At 32.3% G+C, this 25,818-nt stretch overlaps 1 protein-coding gene and 1 long non-coding RNA gene across 8 annotated transcripts in view; one reads left to right on the top strand and one right to left on the bottom strand.

Moving 5' to 3' along the window:
• LOC143199574 (uncharacterized) overlaps positions 1–25,818 on the bottom strand; it is a 140,272-nt gene that overhangs the window by 85,884 nt on the left and 28,570 nt on the right. The gene's annotated exons all lie outside the window — the stretch shown is intronic.
• The window catches only part of LOC143199566 (uncharacterized), a 360,802-nt gene that overhangs the window by 319,373 nt on the left and 15,611 nt on the right, over positions 1–25,818 (top strand). For 5 of the 6 annotated variants that reach the window (XR_013006488.1, XR_013006491.1, XR_013006490.1 and 2 more), the window contains exon 5: positions 20,306–20,604. The exons of the other annotated variant lie outside the window; for it this stretch is intronic. Coding sequence is in view for 2 of the 5 variants with exons in the window: in XM_076409455.1 (XP_076265570.1) it covers positions 20,306–20,604 (299 nt within the window). In the remaining 3 variants the exon portion in view is untranslated. The remainder of the gene's footprint in view (positions 1–20,305; positions 20,605–25,818) is intronic. 6 annotated transcript variants of the gene reach the window in all.

The following is a 25,818-nucleotide window of genomic DNA, read 5'->3' as shown; positions in this document are numbered from 1 at the left end:
ATAAGGTTGGATAAAAACAATTTTAGTTTTTCTAAGATATATCCTTAAAACTAATAGAAAAAAATGACCATTTTAACAAGTATTCTCTTTCTCTCGCTCACGATTTTTTTAATCAAAGAATTGTTAAGTCTATACAAGAGGTGCATCTTCTATAGCCAAGCTTGTATTTGTATTTTCGTTTTAAACATTACTTAATCTAATTTCATTTTAATTTTTTTTATTATATATATTTTAAAGTCTCTTTTTACCAACTATGGGCTTATCTAAACTGGACCTAAAGCTTAACGTGGGCTCCGAACCACGGTTCTCAGCATTAAGCCTACCGACTGGCGAGTAACCAACTTTAGAAGTCATCCCAGAAAACATCCGGTCTTACCCAGCCTAGTTACTGACGTGACTGGGATCATTCTCCTTGTCGGATTTTACACTCTTGTTTAGGACAATCACAAATCTTCTATAGCCAAGCTTGTATTTTTAACTATTTTATTGAAGATTGCGATTATTTTCGTTTTAAACATTACTTAATCTAATTTCATTTTTTTTTTATTATATATATTTTAAAGTCTCCTTTTACCAACTATGGGTTTATCTGAACCGGACCTAAAGTTTAACGTGGGCTCCGAACCACGGTCCTCAGCATTAAGCCTACCGACTGGCGAGTGACCAAGTTTAGAAGTCATCCCAGAAAACATCCGGTCTTACCCAGCCTGGTTACTGACGTGACTGATGTAATTTCACTATTTAATTGTAGCGGCTATGCTGGTATGATATTTGATACAAAGAATTTCTTATTATAACCTATAAATTACTAATGTAGGAATGTCCATCGGGTTGATCGGTCGGAATGAATGGCTGTCGACGCGATTGCTTGTCTGAACATTCACTACTATTTTTGGAAGGAATTTGCACGAGAACTAAAAGCACTAGTTAAATCAAACTTGTTTAAACTTATAATTTATGCATGTGATCGACGGGAGAATTGACAGGATATAAGGTTAAGTAGAGGAAGTACGGTAGCGCTGTGGAAGTGGTACTTTTACAAGGGGGTGGAAAAAAGAAAAGAGAGCGAGACGTCGTCGTGATGGTTTTTTATAGCCTGAAACCGCATAGTATCAATCCACCGGCATTGCCAACCTTTTAACCTGTTGTTGGTGAATGTGTGGTGGCCTAAAGTGTCGTGGCGGTCGCCACATAACTCCTCTCCTAGTAGAACTGCCGTGGAACGTACCTCTATGTGGTGTAGGTTCCGGAGTGCACCCGCAATAATGCAAACAAAGGCCCGGGGACTTCTGATGAGATGAGGATCCTAACCTGAGCGAGGAGTTTTACGGGATCAGCTGCCATCGAAGTTGTAGCAGAACCTCGTTCGTCTTGGAGCGTTCCGCTTTGTTTGAGGGTACCTATAAGTGTGGTGCCTTACGTGTCCCCTTTCGTGATGCAAGGGTGTTCATGTTTTGATGTTATACATGATGGGCTTCTGTGGTTTTCGTTCATCAGGCTAGTCTCGTGGGATGTCGTCGACCATGTGATGTTGATGGGTTCCATTCCTCGTACTGTCCTTCCATGCACGTGTCAAGCACCTGTCGAGTGGCTTATATTGAGCTGATTTATCTGTTAGGCAGTTTGATCATGTCGGGGTCACCAATTGTAGGAATGTCCGTCGTGTCCATCGGTCGTAATGAATGGCTGTCGACGCGATTGCTTGTCTGAACATTCTCTACTATTTTTGCGAGGAATTTGCACGAGAACTAAAAACACTAGTTGAATCAAACTTGTTTATTTTAACTTATAATTTACACATGTGGTCAACGGGAAAATTGACAGGATATGAGGTTAGGTAGAGGAAGTACGGTAGCGCTGTGGAAGTGGTACTTTTACAAGGGGTGGAGAAAAGAAAAGAGAGCGAAACGTCGTCGTGATGGTCTTTTATAGCCTGGAACCGCATGGTACCAATCCATCGGCGTTGCCAGCCTTTTAACTTGTTGTTGGTGAAGGCGTGGTGTCCTAAAGGGTCGTGGCGGTCGCCACACCAATATTTGATCCTTTTTAAAGAATTAAATTACTTAGGGTCTATTTTCTCACTTTATTCCAATATTTCATTAAATAGCTATATTAATAAAGCAGTAATTGTACTACAATAAAATACGTTAATAAAAAAGTATGTCTAAATTGACTAAATGTATTCAACAATAAACTATTAACAAATATATAAGAATAATTTTTTTCTACATATTAATAATTATTTATCGTTTAATAGTTGATCGTGTGTATATATAGCATGCTGTTGGTAATAATATTGTTGAATTATTATTACATCTTATGAAAATCACAATAATATTATCAAATATTACGTCATATTTTTTAAATAGATCTAAAGTGATAGAATATAATATTAGAGATAAACGAAAAAAGGTGTAACAATTTATTCAACATTATTAATTAATCACATTAATTATGTCTAATGTTGCGTGAAAAAATCTATACTAAAACTAACATTATTGACCATAAGTAGTAGTACACAGACCACACTGCACTTTTAGTTCTGTAGAAAGTAGTACACAGTAAAAAAAACACTCTAATAATCTGGTTTCATTGCACATTTACTATATTCACCAGTCAAGTCTAACATTTGGCGGGCTACGCCTTACAGACAAAAAAAACATTTCGCCTAGATGTCTGCTTAAGTTAATACTTCATGTCTTTTTCAATGCCGGACGTATAGATAGTTATTTTAAGTATGGTATTTAATTTTAAAGGATCTTGTTTTTTATCAATTTGTTGACTTATAATAATGACTGAAAAACAAATGCACGGTTTATGTTAATATATTCAAGATGTTTCAACTTAAATTCTCGATTTAGTCGAATTGATTGTCGCTAATGCGAATTTTGAATTATGAGAATGATTACTTTAAAAAAGAACATAGAATAAATATAGATGAAGAAACTTATTTATATTTTATAAATAAACATAAGATAAAGGATAAACTTGTTTTTGTCTCCCTCCACATTTTTTTCTGTAAAACAAAATTCAATTTTTTTTCATCAAAATAAATTCATTCAAGAGTTCCTAATTTTTTTTATTCCTTTTTGGTGATACAATTTGTCTTTTTCTTACAAAATATGCTTCAATTTCAACAAACACTTCTTCATTTGAGCCAAACCTCTTTCTGTGGTGCCCGCTTTTGTGGTCTGTAAACAGCCAGTAGTTATTGGAGACTAGAACTGGACTACATGGCGGATAGTATTCAACAATTCCCAATGTAATACTGAATATTGATGGTTCAAACTATCTCAAGTGGACAAATGCAATCCCCACTGTAAACGTAGTTTTATCATTGACAAACATTTATGCAAGATAGTGAATTCGCTCCCACTTCTTGTTTTCAACTTTTTTTATCTCACCCAAATTCAATATACGATAAACCCAAACGTTTTTATGGACTTTTTTTGTGTTGTTTGTAACATAATTATCCGTGTAACTACATTTAAAATCAGCATACTACCTTTTAATCGTGGCTATTAATAGAGGAGAATCCGAATAACATAATATACCCACTCGTTCATTATTGAGGTCTTCTTTGCTTTCTTGCATTTTCATCCTGTTCATCTTTGTTGACTTGTTGATTTGTTTTCTTCTGAAGAATTTTATTTCTTCACAACCGAACATTAGGATTGGTCTGGTAATTTGCTTGATATGCTTTTTAGTATTTTTGCTTGATATTTCGATTTTTAAGGAATTTGTTTTTATAGCTAAATACAAATTCCTGGTTTTTCGAATTCATGAATTTATTTCCATCTCCTTTTTACACCTCTAATTTGCAATTTAATATTATTATTCCTTTATATATTATCATTCCCGGATTCCTTCCTTTCTTATGCCTTCTCCAAAAATGTTCCTATTCCAAATAACACTTCAAAGCCAATGTTTTGCTTTAACATTCTTTTTCCCATCGAAAATCTATATTCAATAAACACACAAAGTCGTTTATTATCCATTATTTTGATAATAACAAGTAACGTGAGGTTGATTCCCGAAAATCACTGCAACTCTTAAGCTAAATACAAGATTATCATCATTTTGTTATACATGTAGTTTCAAGGTTAAGCTATTACGTAAAGTTTTGGAAGATTAGGACTTTTTGAGTTATTTACATCTATAAATCAATAAAATGTGTACGCTATACATTTCTATAAGCAAGCAATGATTTTGATGACTTATTTTTTTTTTAATATATTTTAAAGTCTCCTTTTACCAACTATGGATTTATCTGGACTGGACCTACAATTTAACGTGGGCTCCGAACCACCGTCCTCAGCATTAAGCCTACCGACTGGCGAGTGACCAACTTAAGAATCAGAAGACATCCGGTCTTATCCAGCCTGGTTACTGGCGTGACTGGGATCATGTTCCTTGTCGGATTTTGCACTCTTCGGAGCCCACGTTAAACTGTAGGTCCAGTCCAGATAAACCCATAGTTGGTAAAAGGAGACTCTAAAATATATTTTAAAGAAACATACACCAACGATATAAATTTGTCGTTAATTAAAACTATTCGGAATTGTTGACCCTGAAAGGGAAACTCTGAACTCTACTAGCGATTTACCACTACGAACATTATTAGCGCCACCTATTAAAATCCTTTATGATTAAATACCACACCTAATATTAAAAAACGTCTATTATTTTCATAAACGATATATACGACATTAATTAAATGGTTACTTTACAAATAAATGATTGGCGTTTTTTGACATTGGTTAATATTTCGCCTTGATCGAATTGCGAGAACAATAACAATCGATACATCAATGTTTGCGTTGATCGCAATCTAATAGGATTGTCGTCGACGTGAAATACACACACCCACCCACATTTAGAATAAAATATCACGAAAATTGGTGGTTTTACTTGCGGCTGTTTTATGTAGAACTTATTTTTAATGACGGTAAAGTTTATTTGGTGCTAAATATGAATCGTATTATTTATCATTGAATATACTAAAGTCGTTATGATTTTAAGAATTTTGTCTAACGTTACTAAATTTTAACATATATTTTTATTATTTGTTTGAAAGAAGACAATTTACAACAATTATTATTATATAAGGGCAATGCCTTAGCTTCAATGGACTTTTTTTTTAAATATTAAATACTTTATTGTAGTAAATTCAGCAAGAACACTTTCCCATTTTATAGAAGCATTTGAATTCAATGTCAAAAATAACATCCTTTCTATAAGGCTATCCAAGTGATCTGAATCAGTTGATATGGTATGCATCAAAACAAATAATAATTGGATAGGGCAAAGTTTGGTGAGCACGACATTCAACTACCGAAATTATCACTTCTGAAACGTCCTAACTAATGGTTCTAGCACTCTTCCTTGTACCAAACAAGAAAAGAGAAACTTCTCAACAATGCTGTCCTGCTGCGACTTCGGACGGCTTCAAAACCAACAAGTTATATTGTACAGTAAAATAACAAAAAATGGAACAATTCAAATAAAACATACAAACGGCTTTAATGAAACTATAGCCATATACACTAAATAGAGATTTAACTTTATACGTGACCTTGGAAAATTGTTTCGCGACGTCCACTAACTAGATGGCACTGCGATCGTATATCCGTAGCTAGGTACTTTACATTTGTTCTTGCACATTTCCTGCCTTAAACTGCAAATTTCTGTATTCCTAACATTGAGAATAGTCTCAATATTAGTTGATTATAATGCAGCTTCGGTCTAAGAAGCCTTTTGTAGCCGGATGTACAGAAACCAAACAAACGTTCTTCTAGGAATAATGTACCTCTATTTCTAAGATCGATTGACCATGTTAAAAAATACAAATTATCTGGTTGAAACAAATGAACGATGACAAACGTTTTAGCATATAATCCGTTCAATAAAACAGTGAACATACGTTATCTGAATTGATGGCGTCAAAACCTCGCAATGTTGCCGCATCAACATTGAGTTTTATTTCATTTTGAATAAAATAAAAAAATATTACTAAATTAAAAAATACTGTTATACTATATAATTTAATTTTAACATTACAGTATATTTAATGCATAAATTAACGAAGGCTATAATTAATTATACAGTTATAATAGTTTGTAGCTTAGGGTTGTGTTTTTCTATAATTACACTGAATTTTTTTCCATACCACCTATGACTTTGAGTTCGTGTTCATGTTCGAGTTGTGACTTAGGCGCGTTTTTTATGTAGTGGTATCCCTTACAGGCCTAATCCACCTAGTTAACAAGTGTATGTCCAAGCACCATATTTTACTTCCGTTAGAGAGCATTTTTATCATTTACTCTTAGTTCTTATTTCCGTCGGTACAGCATTTACTTCTTGGCTTTACTTGGCCATATCCCCAAAACTGTTAATATTCTTTCTCTCCTTATACATTTTAACCAAATGCTTATGTGTATTCTGAACAATTAAACAGGTATTTGTGCACATAAATCTTTCACAATCTACAATAAGATTTCGTACAGATATCGTATATTAATTATATACTCATAGCTTTAGTTGTTTCCACTCCCATCACCCTATCTTGGAAATTGTCAAACATAAAGCTGATCTTGATTCGTTACCGCCTTCGTATAAGAACAGTTCCTTTTCGGTGAATTCAAGATTATATTTCTCATTTTTTGAGATATTTCAATGACCATGTCGGTACTAATATTCAGTGCAGTTGCAACACGCTAAAAATATTTTCAATAAAAACTGCAGTACATAACCTTGCCAGCCGATTGTTGCGTTTTCCCACGCTTTTGAGCGGGTTCATCGTGGTGTGGAGTCCACTCGGATGACTGTCGATTGGACTTCGAATTGAAATGATAGAGCCATGTTTCATCCATTGTCATATATCGACGAAAAAACTGGGGTTTATTACGCTGGATCATCTGCAAACACTGCTCCGAATCATCAACTCGTCGTTGTTTTTGGTCAAAAGTGAGCTCACGCGGCACACACTTTGCAAAGAGCTTTCTAATACTCAAATATTCGTGAATGATATGATGTACACGTTCAGTTGATATCTTTAGAGTATCTGCTATTTCATTCTGTTTCAATTTACGGTCATTTGAAATCATTTTGTGGATTTCTTAAATGTTTTCGTCGGTAACAACTTCTTTTGGGCGTCCACTGCGGTCACCGTCTTCGGTGCTCATTTCACCACGTCTAAACTTAGTTTTCCCTTCACAAAGCAATATTTTATCAACACTGGAAATAACACAATAACAAAAGTTGCTTCACTCAAAATGCTTATAATTCACAAACTAATAATCCGACAGCTGTTAAATTTATACACGTATCTTTCGAGGGTTAGGGCTAACTAAAAAATATATGGATTTAATTCTAGTAGCGCCATCTATGTGTCAGGCGGGGGACTTTTCAAGTAACCTGTTATCTAATAAAGATGTTATAAAAAATTATAATCATTTTTATTCTTTAATTTCTGTTTCATTGTTGCGAATATATTGAACAATAATACTGGGTCGCGACCTTTAAGCACCGTGTAATTTATGACACTTTCGACAATATTATAGATGTACGAAGAGAATCTATCCTGTATATTATGCGGTCCGTTATGACATAACACCCATCTAGCGTAAATAAATCTCGAAAACTTTTTAATGGTTAATTTCAAAATTGCGGTAACTGATATTTCTTTATTTGTTGCACAACATAAAAATAATTGTTTGAGCTAGGCGATATTAAGACATTTATTAGCCTTGTAATACAAAAAAAAAACTGACTGGCGATACGTTTTTTATGTATGCGTATATCTAATTTGTTTATAGCGCAAATTAATTGAAATTCGGTTAAGAAGCCGTTGATTTTTTAACGGATTATTTACAATATTAAAAAGTGGAATGTTGATAGTCACTGTTTGCTATTCAACGCCGGTTTTTAATATGGTTTAAATATCTGTTGAATAATTGCAGTTGTTAATAATACTGCTAAATACTTTCTTTTTTGGTCGGGGTGCTGTAATTAAGTATTTCATAATAATTTCGTCATAGAAAATGTTGTTCAGCTTAACCGAATATATAGATTCTTAAAAATTAATGGGATTTTAATCTCAAATCCTAAAGTGTCCTTTTTACAAGCTAGGGGTTATCTAAACTGGACCCACAGCTTAACGTGAACTATCCTAAGCTGTATCCGGCCTTACCCAGCCTGGTTACTAACGTGACTGAGATGATTTTCCTTGTCGAATTTTGCACTTCTTTATGGGCTGTGATTGTCCTATTCTGTGATTATGTATGGATTATATTTTCTGTCAAAAATGAGGAGAATTTATTAGCAAAAGGCTTCTTAAAGGAATTGGTGGTGCTAAATGGACACAACTCGCCTCTATACTGATAGGGAGAATGAAGTAATGTGTCATTAGGTTTGTTTACAGTGCTTGATCTTATCAGTTAATCTCATCAGCCTTTTTCGTGATTTTTACAATAGATGGAAATATCGAGCAAATACTTAATGGCGAACTTACCTCCCTCTAGTCAGCCATCAACTGAAGCTAATTATAATATGAAGCAAAAGTCGTTTTTGTTAAAACTAATCGTAAAATTAAAATATGCGAAAAGGTATTTAAACAAAAAAATATTATTTTATTTAAAAATATTATTTTACTTAACGGAAAAAAGGGTCAAATTGTTGAACGGTGGTTGAAAGTGTCACTGTGGATTCTTTGTTGGAATTATTATTAGTGGTTTCCAGTTTGGATTTCGAAATCACCACTCGACAATCGACAAAAGAAATACTACTATGCAATATTCCTGGACGTCTCACAAGCTGTTTACCGGGTATGGCATTTGGGATTAATCTACAAAATGGCAAAGTTGCTACCGCGGAATTATTGTCGATAGCTGGAATCAAATCCCTTCGAAAGAAAATTTAGACTCTCGTATGAAGGGACCTTCTTAACAATTGAACCTATTTCAGCTGGAATTCCACAGGATAGTGTCTTGGGGCCACTCATATATCTGCTCTATAGTGATGATATCCCACCAACAAAAGGGAGAGTACTTGGAACATTTGCCGACGACACAGTTATAATGAAAAAAGATGTACATCTGTCTAAGGCTATAGAGACTGGAAAATATAGCTGCATAATTCCAAATCTGTCCATGTTAATTTTGTGTTGCGACAAACCGACAAACACCTAATATATCACTTGACGGATGGCCGATTCCTGAAGCTGAATCAGCTAAATACCTCAGAATTTATCTCGATGGTAGGTTTAATTGGAAACATCATGTTAGACAAAAAGCAGAGAAGATTAGGCTCAATGTCAAGAAAATGTACTGGTTAGTCGGAAGATACTCTCAACTTGACCGAAAATCAAAGAGATTGGTTTATCAGTGAATCATAAAGCCAATTTGGACCTAGGGGCAACACGCAGGAAATCATAAGATTGAAGCGAACCAAACTACATGAACTTGTTTAGTGTATAAATGTATTCTTAACCTTAGCTTAAGTAGATTAGTTTTATTTTAATTTGGGAAATACATACTGATGTATTAATCCCATACTCGCCTTGCTTGTGTATTAATGTAAGTACAACAGAAGAGTAGTAATAAATTAATTTGTAAATTAAGATTGTACTAAGCAGATCTAATGTAAGTTGTAATTATTAAAAAAAACAATAATAAATCTTAAGCACTAAGTTACTTTTGTTGATAATGTCGTTTATATGAAAGATATGAAATGTATTCCTCATATTGAAGACTGCCACCATCCAGTGAAGCTTAAAATACTTGTTGTGATTTTATGAAATATGAAAAGTTCAAAAGGCATCGAATTTTTTTTATTTCTACTTTTAAAACAACTTCCATAAGAATGTTTTTGAATAACGCTGAATTAGTGTTATGTTAACTAGATAAATATAAACTATCTAAATATTCCTAAATCATACTGTGTCATGCTGGTCTAACATATTCATGTTTTCCCTTTTAATTCAAACAAATAATAAAATCTTTGTTCTATTCGTGTATTTATAGAACAACGCGCCTTTTTATGAAAATTAGAACGAGAAACAAGTCAATTAATTACGGTGTTATTATACCGTATTCGTTATTATTATTCATAAGAACATTTTCACGTCTGTACTTTCTATTGGCATTTTATTTAGATTTACATAAAATTCTACTTCATAAACCTATTATATCTGCATTTCATTCAGTTATGTTTTATTTCATAGATCAACTTTACCGTATTACACCAATTGAAGACATAGTTTACAGAAGATACATCAAATATATCAGATTTAGTAACTTAATAGTAACACTTACGGAAAACTACGTTATGAAAGTTATGAAGTAATAAGCATTGATAAGTAAAACAAGATATTTATTTTGACAACGTTGGAGTACTAACACAAATAGATTTTATTTTTGACTGATAAACCAAGCTCTTTGATCTTAGATAAAGTTGGAGTAAGAATATGAAATAAGAGTATCTTCCGGCTAACCAATAGAGTTATTTAATTTTTTGTTGTTGCAACTACCACGGAAAAGTATTCCGCTAATTCTGCTTGAAGAATTTCTTGAAAATATAGAAACATTTCCATCCTAAACTATCCTGAAAGTAATAAGCGTTAAAAAACAGCAAGTATTCATTTAGTGTCTTATTTTTTCTCTAAAATTAAATTTAGCGTTTAAATTCAAGCCTGTAATATGAAAAATTATATCAATCATTATTTTTCAACATTCAGGAGTGTCACAGTATCACTTTGTCGTACATAACGACCACTTTTCGTTCGATGTTGTGATCAAATGCGTCTATAGCGATTTCCCAAGATGGTTTTGTTCAATTTTGGCGTTCAAAAGTCCTTATGAATGAAGATGATGAATTAATGAAATGGTATAATTCCACGAACCTTTGTATTTTGTAGTAAATTGTTTTTAAGTTTTTTTTAGACCGTTAACCAATTATTGTCCATTGTCCTTGGGCCCATTTTGGACGTTTTTCGGTCAATTCATGGTTCACATTGATCATTTGTTATCGGTAGCAATCACTATTTACTATTTCACCAAGTTTCAACAATTTATAATAAACCAGGCCACTCTAGTCTCGCCAAACACAGAGCATTATTGTCTTGCGACCAAAACGATTTTTCCTTGGAGTCGATCGGCAGGCTTCGCCATGATTTTTTGCGCTTAGGGTTTTCTAAATAAATCCACTTTTCATCGTCCGTCACTATTCGATGCAGAAATGACTTCCAATCATACAGAAAAAGCATTTCACAGACGATTTTTCGATTTTCCATTTGCCTATTATTCCATGCCTGTTTGGATTGAGTCTTCATCCAATAGCTTTTGCAGTTTCGCATCTTCAGACTACTACTCCAGCAGCAAAAAGGAACCTTATTCAGTATCTGCATTAATGTTCCTCTAGAAGGCAAGCGGAATATCTTCAATAACAGTTTATATCCGCTGCCACTGCATTTCAATAAGAATAAAGCCTCAAAAAACGTATGTGATGTAATATTGCCATTGAGGGCATATCTTCCTTATTATGTACTAAAGGTAAAGAATCACAATAAATATTGCTTAATTATTTCAATGCAATAAATCATTATTATTTAACAAAATACTTACTATTTAAATTACTAGTAGGAATTGCATCTTGTTTCAGCCATGGCTTTCCACATTTTGGTCTATAGTCTTCATCTTTAAAATGATTACAAACTTTCCTGGACCTACATAGGAGATCATAAGAAACCCCTTAAGGTTTTCTTTTTATTACACTAATAAATTAAACACAATAATTTAAAGTAATTGTCAAATATGTATAAAAACAAATTCCGAAAAACTTGACGTAAATAAACGATACATATTATATCACCTAAAAATGGCCGTTAACTGCTTAGGTTAGAATTATTAATACCGAGGCCGAACGAGAGAGAAACACACATATGGCTGTTGCATCTTTCATTTACATTTGGCCACGTAACGGGGGATTCCGAAAAGCTTAAACGTGGGATCCGATTTTTCCATATAACTTCTAAATTTCTTTATTCTATGATGAGTAGCTTTGAAGCCTGATGTCAGTAGAATAAAATGACATATGTGTCTAACCAAAACATTGCAAAATTAAGCCTAGCGACATCTGTTAGAAAAACCGGTAATGACTTTTCGGTACACCTAGTAGTTGTAGTTAATAAATAATATATGTGCCATGTGTTTTTAAATAAAAATAATCTATCTTCATCAAAATGTTGTTAAGCCTTCGTTATTTTTATATCATTTAAACCATTATTTTAATGTGTTTTCTTCTAACAATAATGTAGAATAACGTCGTTGCATATCATATATATATATATATATATATATATATATATATATATATATATATATCTACTTCTTTAATATCTCGAATTATTCATAGATGAACTATAGTGATATTTATATAATTGTTTTATTACCAATTTATTACGAAAAATACCATCGGAAGATTCGCGAAGAAACAAACAACATAAACAGCAAGATCCGACCAATCCCGTATCAAAAGCGCATAAATATTGAACGCGACTCCGCGAACTTATATAATAACAGAATAATCTTTAACAAACCCCTCCAATGTGACAATCCCAGCTAACGCGCGGCTAGCCTTGCTTTTATTTCAAATATTCGATATATCGTCAAGGATTTAGCAGCGACTAGCAACAGTTAGATTCGAGAGACATATTGGTAAATGTATTACGTTCACTGTTACACTTACATATTAATAGAAACGATTGAAAACAAAAACTTGTAAACAAACGCGAAAAGTACTGTTTTTGGTACTGTTCTCGTTTCAGTCAGGCGTGTGTATGAATATGTTTGACGTTTGATAACAAGAAAAAAATCGATATTTCGATACATCCATAATTCAATTAAATTGGTCTAACTTAATATGTAAATCTGTTGCTGGCTTTACGTCAAATCGAAAATAACTTACGACATTACTAAATACCAATTAAAATTTGTATAAGTTTCAATAATGAACTAATAAATGGAACATTTAGCTAACGTATTCCAACCGAAAGATATATGAAATCTTAATTATCCTATATATATTACTGTTGTTATAACGTATTAAACCACTTATAGAAATACAGGATTTCCAGTTTGTATTTCGAAATCACCACTAGACAATCGACAAAAGAAATATTGCCCTGCAATATTCCTGGACGTTTCACAAGCTTTTGACCGGGTATGGCATTTGGGATTAATCTCGTATAAAGGGGCATTCTCAACACCTAAACCTATTTCGGCTGAAAATCCACAGGATAGTGTCTTAGGACCACTCCTATATATGCTCTATACTGCTGATACCTCAACAACAAAAGGAACAGTACTGGGAACGTTTGCCGACGTCGCAGCTATCATGGCAAAAACAAATAGCGATACTAAATCAATAAAAAGATGTTGACTTGGCAGCGATCCACCGATCAATATATTTTCGCCCTTTTCTATTGATCTGAACAAGTAGTAATCTATGTCTTGTCAATAAGCTGGGTGCGGCAGAAGTTTCCATTCTTAAACACAACAACTCTTGCAATACGTTGTCATGCAAGAGGGTGATTTTGCATTTATTACTCACTATTGCTGTTTTTTTGCAACCAGTGAGATATTAACAACTCGTAATATACTACACCTTGCGAATCCCACCATATTCACAGCAAGACTGAATATTTTGCATCAGTTTCGATATGGATGGTTCTATTTGACTAACCTATGACTTTTTGTCGTCAAGATAGTTGTAGTAGGTCCAATTTTCGTCGCCAGTCACAATACCCCACAGAAAACTTATCTTTTTTGCCTGGCAATCAATGAAACCGCCCACGATGTTTCCCTCGATTTCCCGGGATTCCACCATCAGATCTTGACTTGGTTCCAATGGGCCACCTCGGAAGTGCACTCTTTGAAATAAAAAAATAATGATGAAAATCTGTCTACAATTGATACATATACCGAGAAATCGGTGAACATACATACAAAACATAGAACATACAGTAGAACATAGAACCTCCTCTTTTTTGAAGTCGGTTAAAAAATCGCGTGAATTATATAGCATTTATATTATATAAAAAAGCATTCTGTAAAATTGTAAACAAACTGTCTAGACAAAAACTTACAAATATTCAAAAAAAAAAATTCAAAAGATACAACGGTGACTTCATGGTGGTGACATGGTCAGGATGTGCGGTCACATTTATTATTAAATTTGGCTAATAACACCCCAAATTCTTATTGTTTAACCAATATATCATCTTCAAAGTGAACCCCTTCTGAAATAATATACTTATACCAAGAAACTAATAAAATGCTCAGGAAAGAAATTAAATGCATTTTGGTTAAAAGTGTAATTGGAGTTTTAGAAAAAGACTGAGGTGAATACGATGGTTCTTCAGTAGTATTTGTTATCGCTCACTCACTCATGTTACTATGTTATGCTCACTATGTTACTTTTTTGAAATGCAATGTTTCCTTGATGCAGCATCCAAAATTTTGTCAGTATTTCTTTCCATTTAGTGATATTAACTTCATCGAAAACGTTGATGTTAATATGACCTCACGAAAACTCTACTCTATAAACAAATTAAATGACAGATTACGATAAAACTTCACGTTTTAACAATCCCTTAACAGAATGTATTTACAAAATGATTCAGCAGCTTGATTATTTTTATAAATCTGGCTCTTGATACAGTTCTTAAAATAACTTTTTCAGAAAAATCTTATCGTCCAGTAACTTCAACTCTTGGACGACCACTTGATTATTGTAACGGTCACACTGGTTTTACTATTCTTTGGTTGTCCGCGTGATAATACCCTCATGATCTTTAAATTTTGCAATTAATGGATAAAATATGGTATGAAACATGAGAATCAGATCAGACCACATAAAGATAATCACTACCAGCTATTATACAGTTAAGAAGAAGTTACTTTTTTTACAGTTAGTAATATCTTTTGTTTATTAGAAATACTCTTATTATTTTACTTTATTAATGTTATATTTTATTTTATACATTTATTATTTTCACAATCGTACCGTATCTCAAATCTATGAAAATATATAGAATTTTACCTAATTTATTTTTATTATTAATGTTATTGGCCCATGAATTAACTTAATTTAATATAATTAATAATTTAAAGGATTTACAATAAATGGTGTGACTGTATATTAGATCGCATCGGGTACATTTGTAGCCAACTTCATGTTGAAACCTCACTGACAGCCTTAACTTTTCAATACGTTATTTCGTTGAAGTATGAAAAGACATTTTCAGTGCGTTCAAAATGTCTGAATTTGTATGGAGTAAATCGCATTTGCTGGCACTTTTACTTTTTACTTAAATTGGCTATTAAAAAAGAAAAAGGCGCCTGAGGGGCATAAATGATTTTGATACCGAAGACAAATAGTCTTCTAAACAACTAAAAAAATTGGAAGGCGAGGATCTAATGATGCTTCATGTAAAACGCAAGAAGAATATGCAGACAATTTAGGAGTAATACAAGAAACCATTCCCAATCACGTGGAGAACATGGGAATGATCCAAAAGCTGGTATATTTTGTGCCGCATGAATTGAAGACAAGAGATATTGAAGGGCACTTGGAAATGTGTGACATTCTACTTCAACTGCAAGATCGAAAAGGTTCATATTATTACTAGTGATTCATTACAATAATCCGAAGTGAAAAATATCTTGGGGATGATAAAGCCGAATATCCATGGCTCTAAGATAATGCTCTGTGGGATCAGCTTGATTGAAATGACGATTCATATCGTCTACCGATTATTGCGTGAAAAATGGCCGCAATACAAACAAAGACAGCACAGTGTTATTCTTCAACATGACAACGCTCGATCATATATTGCAAAACCGGTAAAAACATACTTGGAAACATTAAAATCGGAAGTGTTGCCCCACCCGCCGTATTCTCCCGACCTTGATCCTTCTGATTACGACTTGTTCCGACTAATCGTGACCGTTGAAGTCGTGACCTATCTAAGAAGCGCTTTATAAAGTTACCAAAAAAATGACGAAGCGTACATCGTAATTTCGAGGTAGAATCCGTAAATTGCCTGAAATATTGGGAAAACACCCAGCCCTTCATGAGTGTTAATAAAAACATGCCCCTGCATTATTGAATAACACTCCATCAATATTATATATTCAGAATATATTTCATGAATATTAAACTCTAAGTTACTCGAAATAAATTTGATTTAGATATAAAAATATAAGTTGATTAAAATTGTTAAAACATGCTCATTCATTTCTTCTACAGCTAAACAGCAAATAATTTGCTATAAAGCATAGCAATAATAATAAATATAACTTATAAAAAGCTTTATATATATATATATATATATATATATATATATATATATACGCTATCGATATAAGCTTTAGCTTTATCTAATTAAATATCTAATAGCAAGTCGACCAAACCTACCATTGAAATATTGCATTTTATCATCATGAATATCATATGTAGCCTGTAATTTTGTTCTTCTATGCATGACGTTTCCTACTCATACTTTCCCGTAGACTTTGTGTAGAATGTTTAGTAGTGCAGTGTGATATTGTAGAAAACCATATATGTTATGTATCATAAAAATGTAATGCGAAAAAGGAACTGAAGATTGTACTGTCGGTAAATAACGCGCACACGGCTGTCTGTTCTGAATGTTAAATACATTATTACAAGTTCGTTATCACATAGATATTTAGAACTATTTACAAATAGAATATTTTTGGTGGTAACGCTGCAACGTAAGTTTATAATATTTCATTTCACGTATGATTAGGATGATTAGACAATCATAGACAATGTCGCAATAAATCACAAATATGACGTACATTTTGTGGTTTCTTTTGTAGTCATGCAGTGAAATAATAATGAACGAAAGCATATTAATATTTTTTTCAGACTCTTGTGAAGTTATTTAAGATTTCATTTCATTTCATTTCAATGTCATTACTCAATTAAGATAAAAATATGATACGAAAGTTAATAGGAGTTTTCAACTGAGTTAATACACTATATTTAATACAATCCAAACTAGAATCATTTTGTATTTAATTTAAAAATACTTTTTAACTTACAGTGACATCAAAATTAAAATCAATTCAATTTAAATGTTACTAACGAACTAATCAAATCATTATGTTTATATATTACTATTATTCGTGTCAAAGTCTACTGTAAATATATAAAATGTCAATTGTCTCATACGAAAATATATATTTAATACAATAATTTAAGAAAAAGTAAGCCATCTATCGGAGAAAATGTTTATTAACTATTACCTGTTGAAGCACAGAATTTGGCAATTCATTTCTTAAAAGTGAATTCAACGTCAATTCAAAGTAATCATTCAAGCTTGATTCTCAAACTTCATTATTAACTAGCATCAGTTAGATTTTGATGATAAGTTTTCGTCGCAATAAGTAAGTTGTCGTTCTTGAAGACGTTAGTCACACAAATTTCCATTTTCCTGTGATTTTTCGATCTCTTCAAACTGCTTCGCGCGTTTTCGAATAACAGGAATGCTTGGCGCATCATTTAAGTGGTGAAAACCTCCAATATTCAATCTTGAATCGCCGCTATTGACATGGAAACCTCCAGTGCCAGGCTACCGATTGATCAACCTTCTCCCCCTGCCTCTCATTTAAAGTAAACGTTGTTAGTCACTGATATCCAAACATCGATAGTTGATGAAATCATGTGGATACAGTAGGTGAGGAACAATGAATAGTCCTTACTTTTCCCAACTTTCTATTAACATGGATTCCTCTTCTTTTGGATCTTCTTTTTTATTCTTCGTGAGAAGATGAAGAGGGTCATGAGTCTTCGGTCGATGCAAGTGATAGTTGGGGGAAGCAATGTCCGGAAAATACGGCATGTTGGACAGGGCTTTCCATTTAATTATCTGGTTGTATTGTTACAGAATAACTTTATCGTATTTTTACTTCTATAATAGTTTTTCTTCAATGCTTGAAAAGAGTGTATCAATTTTTATTTCTCATGATGGAGCGATATGCTTCTCTTTCTCGTCTACAGTTTTATTTAAATTAACAAGACGCAAAATAAAAATTCCTCGACAATAATGATTAATACAAAATGCTTCTACAAAAGCACTAATATTTGAAACTTGAAATTGACAATATTTATTTACCCGAAAATTCAACAAGCAAATAATAATGACCAGTGACGCTTTACGTTAATGATTAATTTATAAATTTATCTCTAAAATAATTATGTTATAAAAACACTACCCCCATTTCATATCTCTTTTATTCACCAAAACAATTTCATTAGTAATGTCATTTACTAAAATTCCTTTATGATTATGTACTATACCCAATTATAACTTTAAATATTAAAACAAATAATAAAGCTCTTGTCATAAAATAAGACTCTTGTTAACTAACATATCTATTTAAAACAAAAAAAAAACAATTATATTACATCGAATAGCTACATAGAAAATAAATCATAACAATGTGGACATGACACTTTTTATTCGTCTTAATGACATGTAATTCTCGGATTAATTGCACTAATATCCGGTACTTTGAATATGTAGCAAGTAAAAGTAGTAGTTATTTCTTTTTATCAAGGAAATATAACATATATCTATTTCACTGGGAAATGCTTATCCTACGCTATAAGATCATTTTAATTTCCTTATTACTTTCCGTTATATGTCATTTTATATAAAGCGTTAATAAATCACAAATTCAACGTTGTCAATTCTCTAGATAATTTAGATCAAAAATCTGTAAATATATGTGATTATATTTAAAGTTATATATATATATATATATATATATATATATATATATATATATATATATATATATATAGTTATATATATAGTTTCTACAACTGTATAACTGCAATTAAAATGCGTTCGCCTTCTAAAGTTAATTTTCTCATTTTTCTAATATATCATGTATAGTATGTATATACAGCATACGCTCTATAATGTAAACACGCAATAATGAAAACATGGGACAAAAATTGCAGATTATTTCTCTTCTTACTAAATAATAATTATTGCTGTTGATATATTTGTTTCGTTTTTATAGTTTTACAATATTTATTATTATTATCTAAATCTTAAATCACGTTCGTTAATGTAAATATTTTGATAATGTAAACAATAATTGGTTCACACTAACGTTACGTTATAAGGTACAAAGTTAGTTATAAGTTCACCATATCGAATCTAAAAAATAATAAACAAAAATAAATTTTCCTAATTCTTCACTATGCGAAACACTTTTTCTTTTAAGATATAAGTAAAATAAGCCAAGCTATTAGAATCATATATATTAGTTACAAATACTATTTGCGTTCATCAAGAGTTTTTCGTTTATTCAAATTAACTATAAAATTGCACTAATTACTATTCTAAATTATAAAGATTAGCGAAACTGAACTTATTTTAGTTGATAGCATAATTAAAATGTTACACGAAAACAAATCTGCTTCAAAAAATATTTCTTATTTACAAATTAATGAGATTATTCAGCAATTATTATTCAATACACCATCTATTCGTTAATAGTAGGAATAAAAATTTTGCCCCCAGTTTAAATACGAAAGTTACAGTTCGAAAGTTAGTTCGAGTTCAGAAGTTCAGTCAGTTTTTTGGATATTTGCTTTTAAATTAACTCCAAACAGGTAAAACAATGATCTCAGATTATTATTGTGACCCTTTGTATTACTTAAATTAACATAAAAATTGTCTACAGAACAAAAATATGAAAATAACTCAACTTCTTAAACTGTCCAAGATGTCAACACCAATATCAGTGAACTAAAATACGAATTGTTTCAACATGCTGAGCTTATTCGCCGGATTTAGTACCCCAAAAGTGCAATCGACTTTCATCAAACGAAAAGCTGATTGTAGTATTGAAGCCTTAAGAAATTATACTAGGAATTAAAGGCCCTTTTGCAAATTTAAATCCGTTTATCGATTTCCATTTTCATTTCAGCTTAATGAACGTATTAAACAACCTAATATCTGTCTATAATACGACCAGTTAAACAATAAAATTCCATTCTATAATATTATGTTGAAATATATAAAAAAAATTCTGTTCTTACCGATTTCCAATCGCAATAATTGTAGTAACTATTATATTATATGACAATGCATTATTTAATGTACTCTAACATTTAGAACAGACAAGTGTGATGACTATCAAATATAATAAACTGACAAAATCGCATCGCAAACATTACCAATCAGTGTTACAACTTGCAGACTCGAAACATATACTTAACAAAGGATTGGTGGTGCGAATAGGACGGCAGGATTCGAAACACACCCTCTGCTCGAAAACAACCACATCGAGAGAAAGCAATAATTCGACCACCACCACGAAGATCACGATCGATCTGTCGCCATCGCCACCGACCAACGAGAAACCCCAGGAGGAGCCGTCGTTTACTTACACCAGATTCAAACGGTCCGACACGTTGCATAGCTTTAAGTCCACGCCTTTGGTCTTGAACACGTTGAAAGACCAAAGACCGATTAGCAAGATACCTGAGCAGTTAGAGGTAGACTAACCAAATGTTATTATCATCAAAGCGTGTCAACTAAAATTTTCTATACTAAGTAATTTCTATAAAATATTTATTATTCAGCTTATTGATTTTAATCAGTTAACGTTGTATAGTCTATTCAATAAAACAGCCAATGTACGTGCCGGTTTATACACTCTAATTTTTTTTTTGATATTCGAAGTCTCCCTTTTACCAGCGAGAGTTTATCTGGACTGGACCTACAGATTAACCTGGGCTCTGAACCACGGTCCTCGACATTAACTCTAATCCTAACTTGGAAACTACCCCAGTAGACATCCGTTCTTACCCAGCCTGGTTACTGGCGTGACTGGGATGGTTATTTCTTGTAGAATTTTCCATTGTTGCCTGAAGACATTTACAATTACAATCACAAACGAAAAGAATATCCGTGCCCCAGCAGGATTCGAACCCGCAACTATCGCAAGAGTACCACTGCGCCAACGAAACGGTATTTTGGATAATTTTGTAGACATTTTACAACAGGGTGGGCCACCACCAACACAAATCGAATTTTATAGATTGATTCATTTACATGTTCAGTAAACATGACAGTATATTCCACGTCACCTATGACGTGCATTGGCTGTTTTACTGGAAGGATTAAGGCTTGAAATTATCTGTATTATACAAGAGAGTTATAGTGACCAAAAAAACATTACAAATGGTCTTAAAAAAGAAACACCTTCCACAGATCACTCTACAGCTCTTCATTGTATTTTTTATATCTGTTGGGTCCTTATTCAGTAAAACTACTATAGGTCGTAGGACTATAGGTCCACCCTGTATAATAACCTTTATAACTTTTTTCAGTACAAAGGCTGCGAATTAATTTTGAGGGATGTATTTTCATCACACCATTTTGTATTATTTCTATTTCGAAAAACAACACACAGAGGTCAGAAACCTATCAATATATCCACATCAATATATATTCTGTATATTATCTATGTATATATGTATGTATTCTAAGTATGTCTATATAGATTTTACGAAGTATTATCATATTATAAAATATTATTATCCCTGACATTTGGCTCCAACGTATAACTACCCCTCCCATTATCATTGGCATTATAGTATATAATCGTATACATTTATATTAATCAAGATATTTCTTTCTGATAATCTGATGATACCGCAAACGATCAAACTGTTGTTTTTCAGTTAATTCATACGGTAGCAATTTTCCTTCCTGTAGAGAGTTTGCGCTGAATTTTCGTCCAATAAATGTTGCAATTCACTGTCATCGAACTTTTCTAGTTCTCCAGAGCATTCTTTATCGTTGACAACAAAATTAAAACTTTGAAATCGTTGAGACCAAAACCGATAATTGGGATATGATGGAGTAGCATCAACATAACATCTTCTAAAAGTGTTAATGGGTTTCGGCAGTAGATTTCTTCCAATTAAACAAGTCTGAACGTTTCGTGATTAGCGCCTATATACACTGAATAACTCACTAGTACTAAAGGGAGAACTGTTATTTTATATACATGTTTTAACAGTTGCTTAAATTGATATTCGCATTTCCATTAATAGATATATTTGATGAAAATACATGCAAGGACCTAATACCATTATCTATTACAATTATTCAATACAAATTAACATATCATAAGTCATCCAACTGAAGCTTCCAAAACCTCATCGGACTGCTTCTAAAACATTAAAATTAAAAGACTTTTTTCATTTTACTTATGATTCTCACTGAATTATCAGCAAAAGAAATTTTGTTGGCTAGTAAGTAGCCATTTTATGGTAAACAAATCCCTCAAAATCAATTTGCTGGCCCAGTATTTTCGTGCCTATTTTCTAAGCAACTTGAGAATCTACGTAATAATTGCACAACACCTGAAACAATCGAGCATAACATACATGGTGAAAATGTTTTTAGAATGAAGACACGTCTACAATAATTCGATATATCGAATAAGTTAATTCAATTTATTATACATATCATGCCTTTATTTGTTGTCACCGTATTAGTTTATGTTAAAACCCTAATTTATAACTTAAAAATTCCTTGATGAATCTTAAAATACACTGCAGGGAAGAAATAGTTTTATTCTAGAGGTACAATAACCTTTATACAATTTCAATCACCAGATATTATTGTAAATTATTCTATATATAATAATATAATTTTTGTAACAGAAGATTACATAAAACACATTCTCGTATTTATCGCATTCCCATATTTATATGAAAAAATAGCTAAAGTACAAAGTACAAACAACAATAACAGATGAAATATATACTCACTTAATAAACAATGCTATTATCTTATTATTAATATACGCCCAGTATATATAAAATTATGACACTTTTCTCTTAGCTCCAATATGTCTTTCACAACGAATTGTTATTTAAGATTTCAATTAAATCAATTTTATGAACAATATCGTAATTTTATTGAGGTAATTGGCGATTTCGTATTGAGTAATTTTTCTTTAATTTCGCTGCTTTAATCTACGAATGTTTGCAATGAATGACATTTTCTTTTTTGTTTATAAATTTCTGTCTAGTTCTCTATGCGTCATAACAAACAACAAAAGCTTTTCATAACAATGATTCATGAGATTTGCATTTTTACATACCTCGAATGCAATGATTATAATTTTAAATATGTGTAAAAATATGGATTTTAAACTTGTTTTTTTTTTGTTACCTTACACCTACTTGGGTATGTATCGGTATAAGTATTTATTATATTGCTTGCAGATCTTTTTCTCTTTTATCTGACTGAATATGGATTAAATTTACCTAAAAGCAGACCATTAAATAATCGGAAAAGTTAAGATATGAATGAAGAGGTGGAATTACAATTGGTAGATCGTTCGAATTATTTACAATACTAGGACCTGACATATTATTCATCTTCATGATTTGCATCCTTCAAAATTGTATGAGCATTTCGACATTATATTTGAAGCGTTTATTTTCAAACCAATATATGAATACTGTTGATACTTTTAGTAAGTGTAGTAACTTTTTAGGAAAATTGCAAAATTCCTGAGTTTACTAGATTCTTGAGGATGCCGTTTTGCTGTTTATATAAACATATTGTATATACTAGGATATATACTATCCAAAATATATTCATGGTATCCTCGTAGTGCTTCTTCTCCATGCATCTATATTACAAAAGTGTCGTCCACGTATCTGAGTCATAATGATAGTTTATGGCTAGCGATGTTTATTATTCTCACCACTAGATCTTTCATTACAAGGTTTCCTAACTTTCTCAAGTTCTTGCAATCAATATATTATCAAAACAGTTATATATGTCAAGTCGTTTTATACTATGGTACATAAATAATATAAATATCGAAAACTTAGTCTAGTTAACAACCATCTCATCAGCTATTTTGATCCTATCAAAGGGGCTGATATAACAGGTCAATTGAAAAGTCCCCGAGCTGTAACCATTTGGTAAACCATTTTTTTGCCAAAATTAGTATTTTTTATGCAACATAATTCCCTTCAAGGATGATAAACTGATTATAGCGACCATCCAACTTTTCGAAACCATTTTTGTAGTACGATTTGTCCTTTGCTTCAAAATAGGCCTCGGTTTCGACAATCACCTTTTCATTCGACGAAAATTTCTTACCAGCGAGCATTCTTTTGAGATCTGACCATCCCAAAATACAGACGCCATAACCTTGCCGACTGTTGCGTTTTCCCACGCTTTGGAGCGGGTTCGTCGTGTACAGTCCACTTGGATGACTGTCGATTGGAGTTCGGAGTGAAAGGATGGAGCCATGTTTCATCCATTCCAAAACATTGTCACATATCGACGCAAAATCTGGGCTCTATAGACACTGGTCCGAATCATCAACTCGTCGTTGTTTTTGGTCAAAAGTGAGCTCGCGCGGCACCCACTTTGCACAGAGCTTTCTCATACCCAAATATTCGTGAATGATATAATGGACACGTTCAATTGATATCTTTAGAGTGTCTACTATTTCATTCAATTTACGGTCATTCAAAATCATTTTGTGGACTTTTTAAATGTTTTCGTCGGTGACCTCTTTTGGGCGTCCCCTGCATTCACCGCCTTCAGTGCTCATTTCACCACGTCTAAACTTAGCGTACGAATCCTTGATGGTTGATTTTCCTGAGGCAGTGTCCGGAAACTCGGTATCAAGCCAAGTTTTTGCTTCAAGTGTATTTTTCCTGTCAAAAAACAATATTTTATCAACACGCTAAAATCCTTTTTATCCATTTCTTTTTCACCATAACAAAAGTTGCTTCACTCAAAATGCTATAATTCACAAACTAATAATCCGACAGCTGTCAAATTTATACACGTATCTTTTGAGGGTTGGGTCTAATTAAAAAACATGTAGATTTAATTCTAGTGCATTCAGTCAGGCCGGGGATTTTTCAATTGTTGCTCAACAACTGCAGAAATGAATAAATATAATCACAATAACCTTATCTTTTTGTTGAAAAGACATTTTGTTATAGATGTTTTTCTTTTGGCCATTTAAACGTTTTCAATCAAAATTTAACCCAAAATACTGAGCATTGTTACCATATGGAATGATGATGTTATTTGTAATCGTTGGTTTATGTATATTTTCTATTCTCCATCTCGGTCTACTCATTTATTTTGTTATTGTGTTACCGTTTTTTTGTTGCTTCTTTGCTATTGTATCCAATGTAAGGGAAATATAGCCATGATAATATCATCTATATGTATTATATCTTGTATATGTAACACATATCTGCTTTAATTCATTGTGTTTTATTCTAAATATTGTCGAAGAGGTCAGTGCATTACTTCGATAATATTTTCTGAAACTCCTTCATACCAAACTTTATCGAAGACTTGACCTACGTCTAATATAAAACTAACTGAACAGGCTAGTTATTAATATCCTAGTTCGTTTATTTTTATATATAGTGTGTAATAAACTTATCAGTGTATTTAATCAATTTCAATAACTGCTCACCATAGTATTGTTATTTAACATTTTTATTAAAAATAATTGACGCTTCAATGCCAGACAAATGATCAGTTTGTCTATTTAATTGTTTAAATGCTGGATCGCAATTATTATAAATAGAGATGTCTATTTTTAAACAATATTCGAGAACGTTCAATTCCTTTTTTATACTATTCTCTATAGTCTTCTACGAGTCGCCGATGTTTAATATTAAATAATTAAAGCCATGACT

Source organism: Rhynchophorus ferrugineus, unplaced genomic scaffold (genome assembly GCF_030347505.1).
Source record: "Rhynchophorus ferrugineus isolate W39M unplaced genomic scaffold, kcgeb_rfMv2 rfM7, whole genome shotgun sequence".
Lineage (NCBI taxonomy): Eukaryota > Metazoa > Arthropoda > Insecta > Coleoptera > Curculionidae > Rhynchophorus > Rhynchophorus ferrugineus.
Note: the sequence above shows the minus strand (reverse complement) of the source record. Positions and strands in the feature narration are given on the sequence as shown.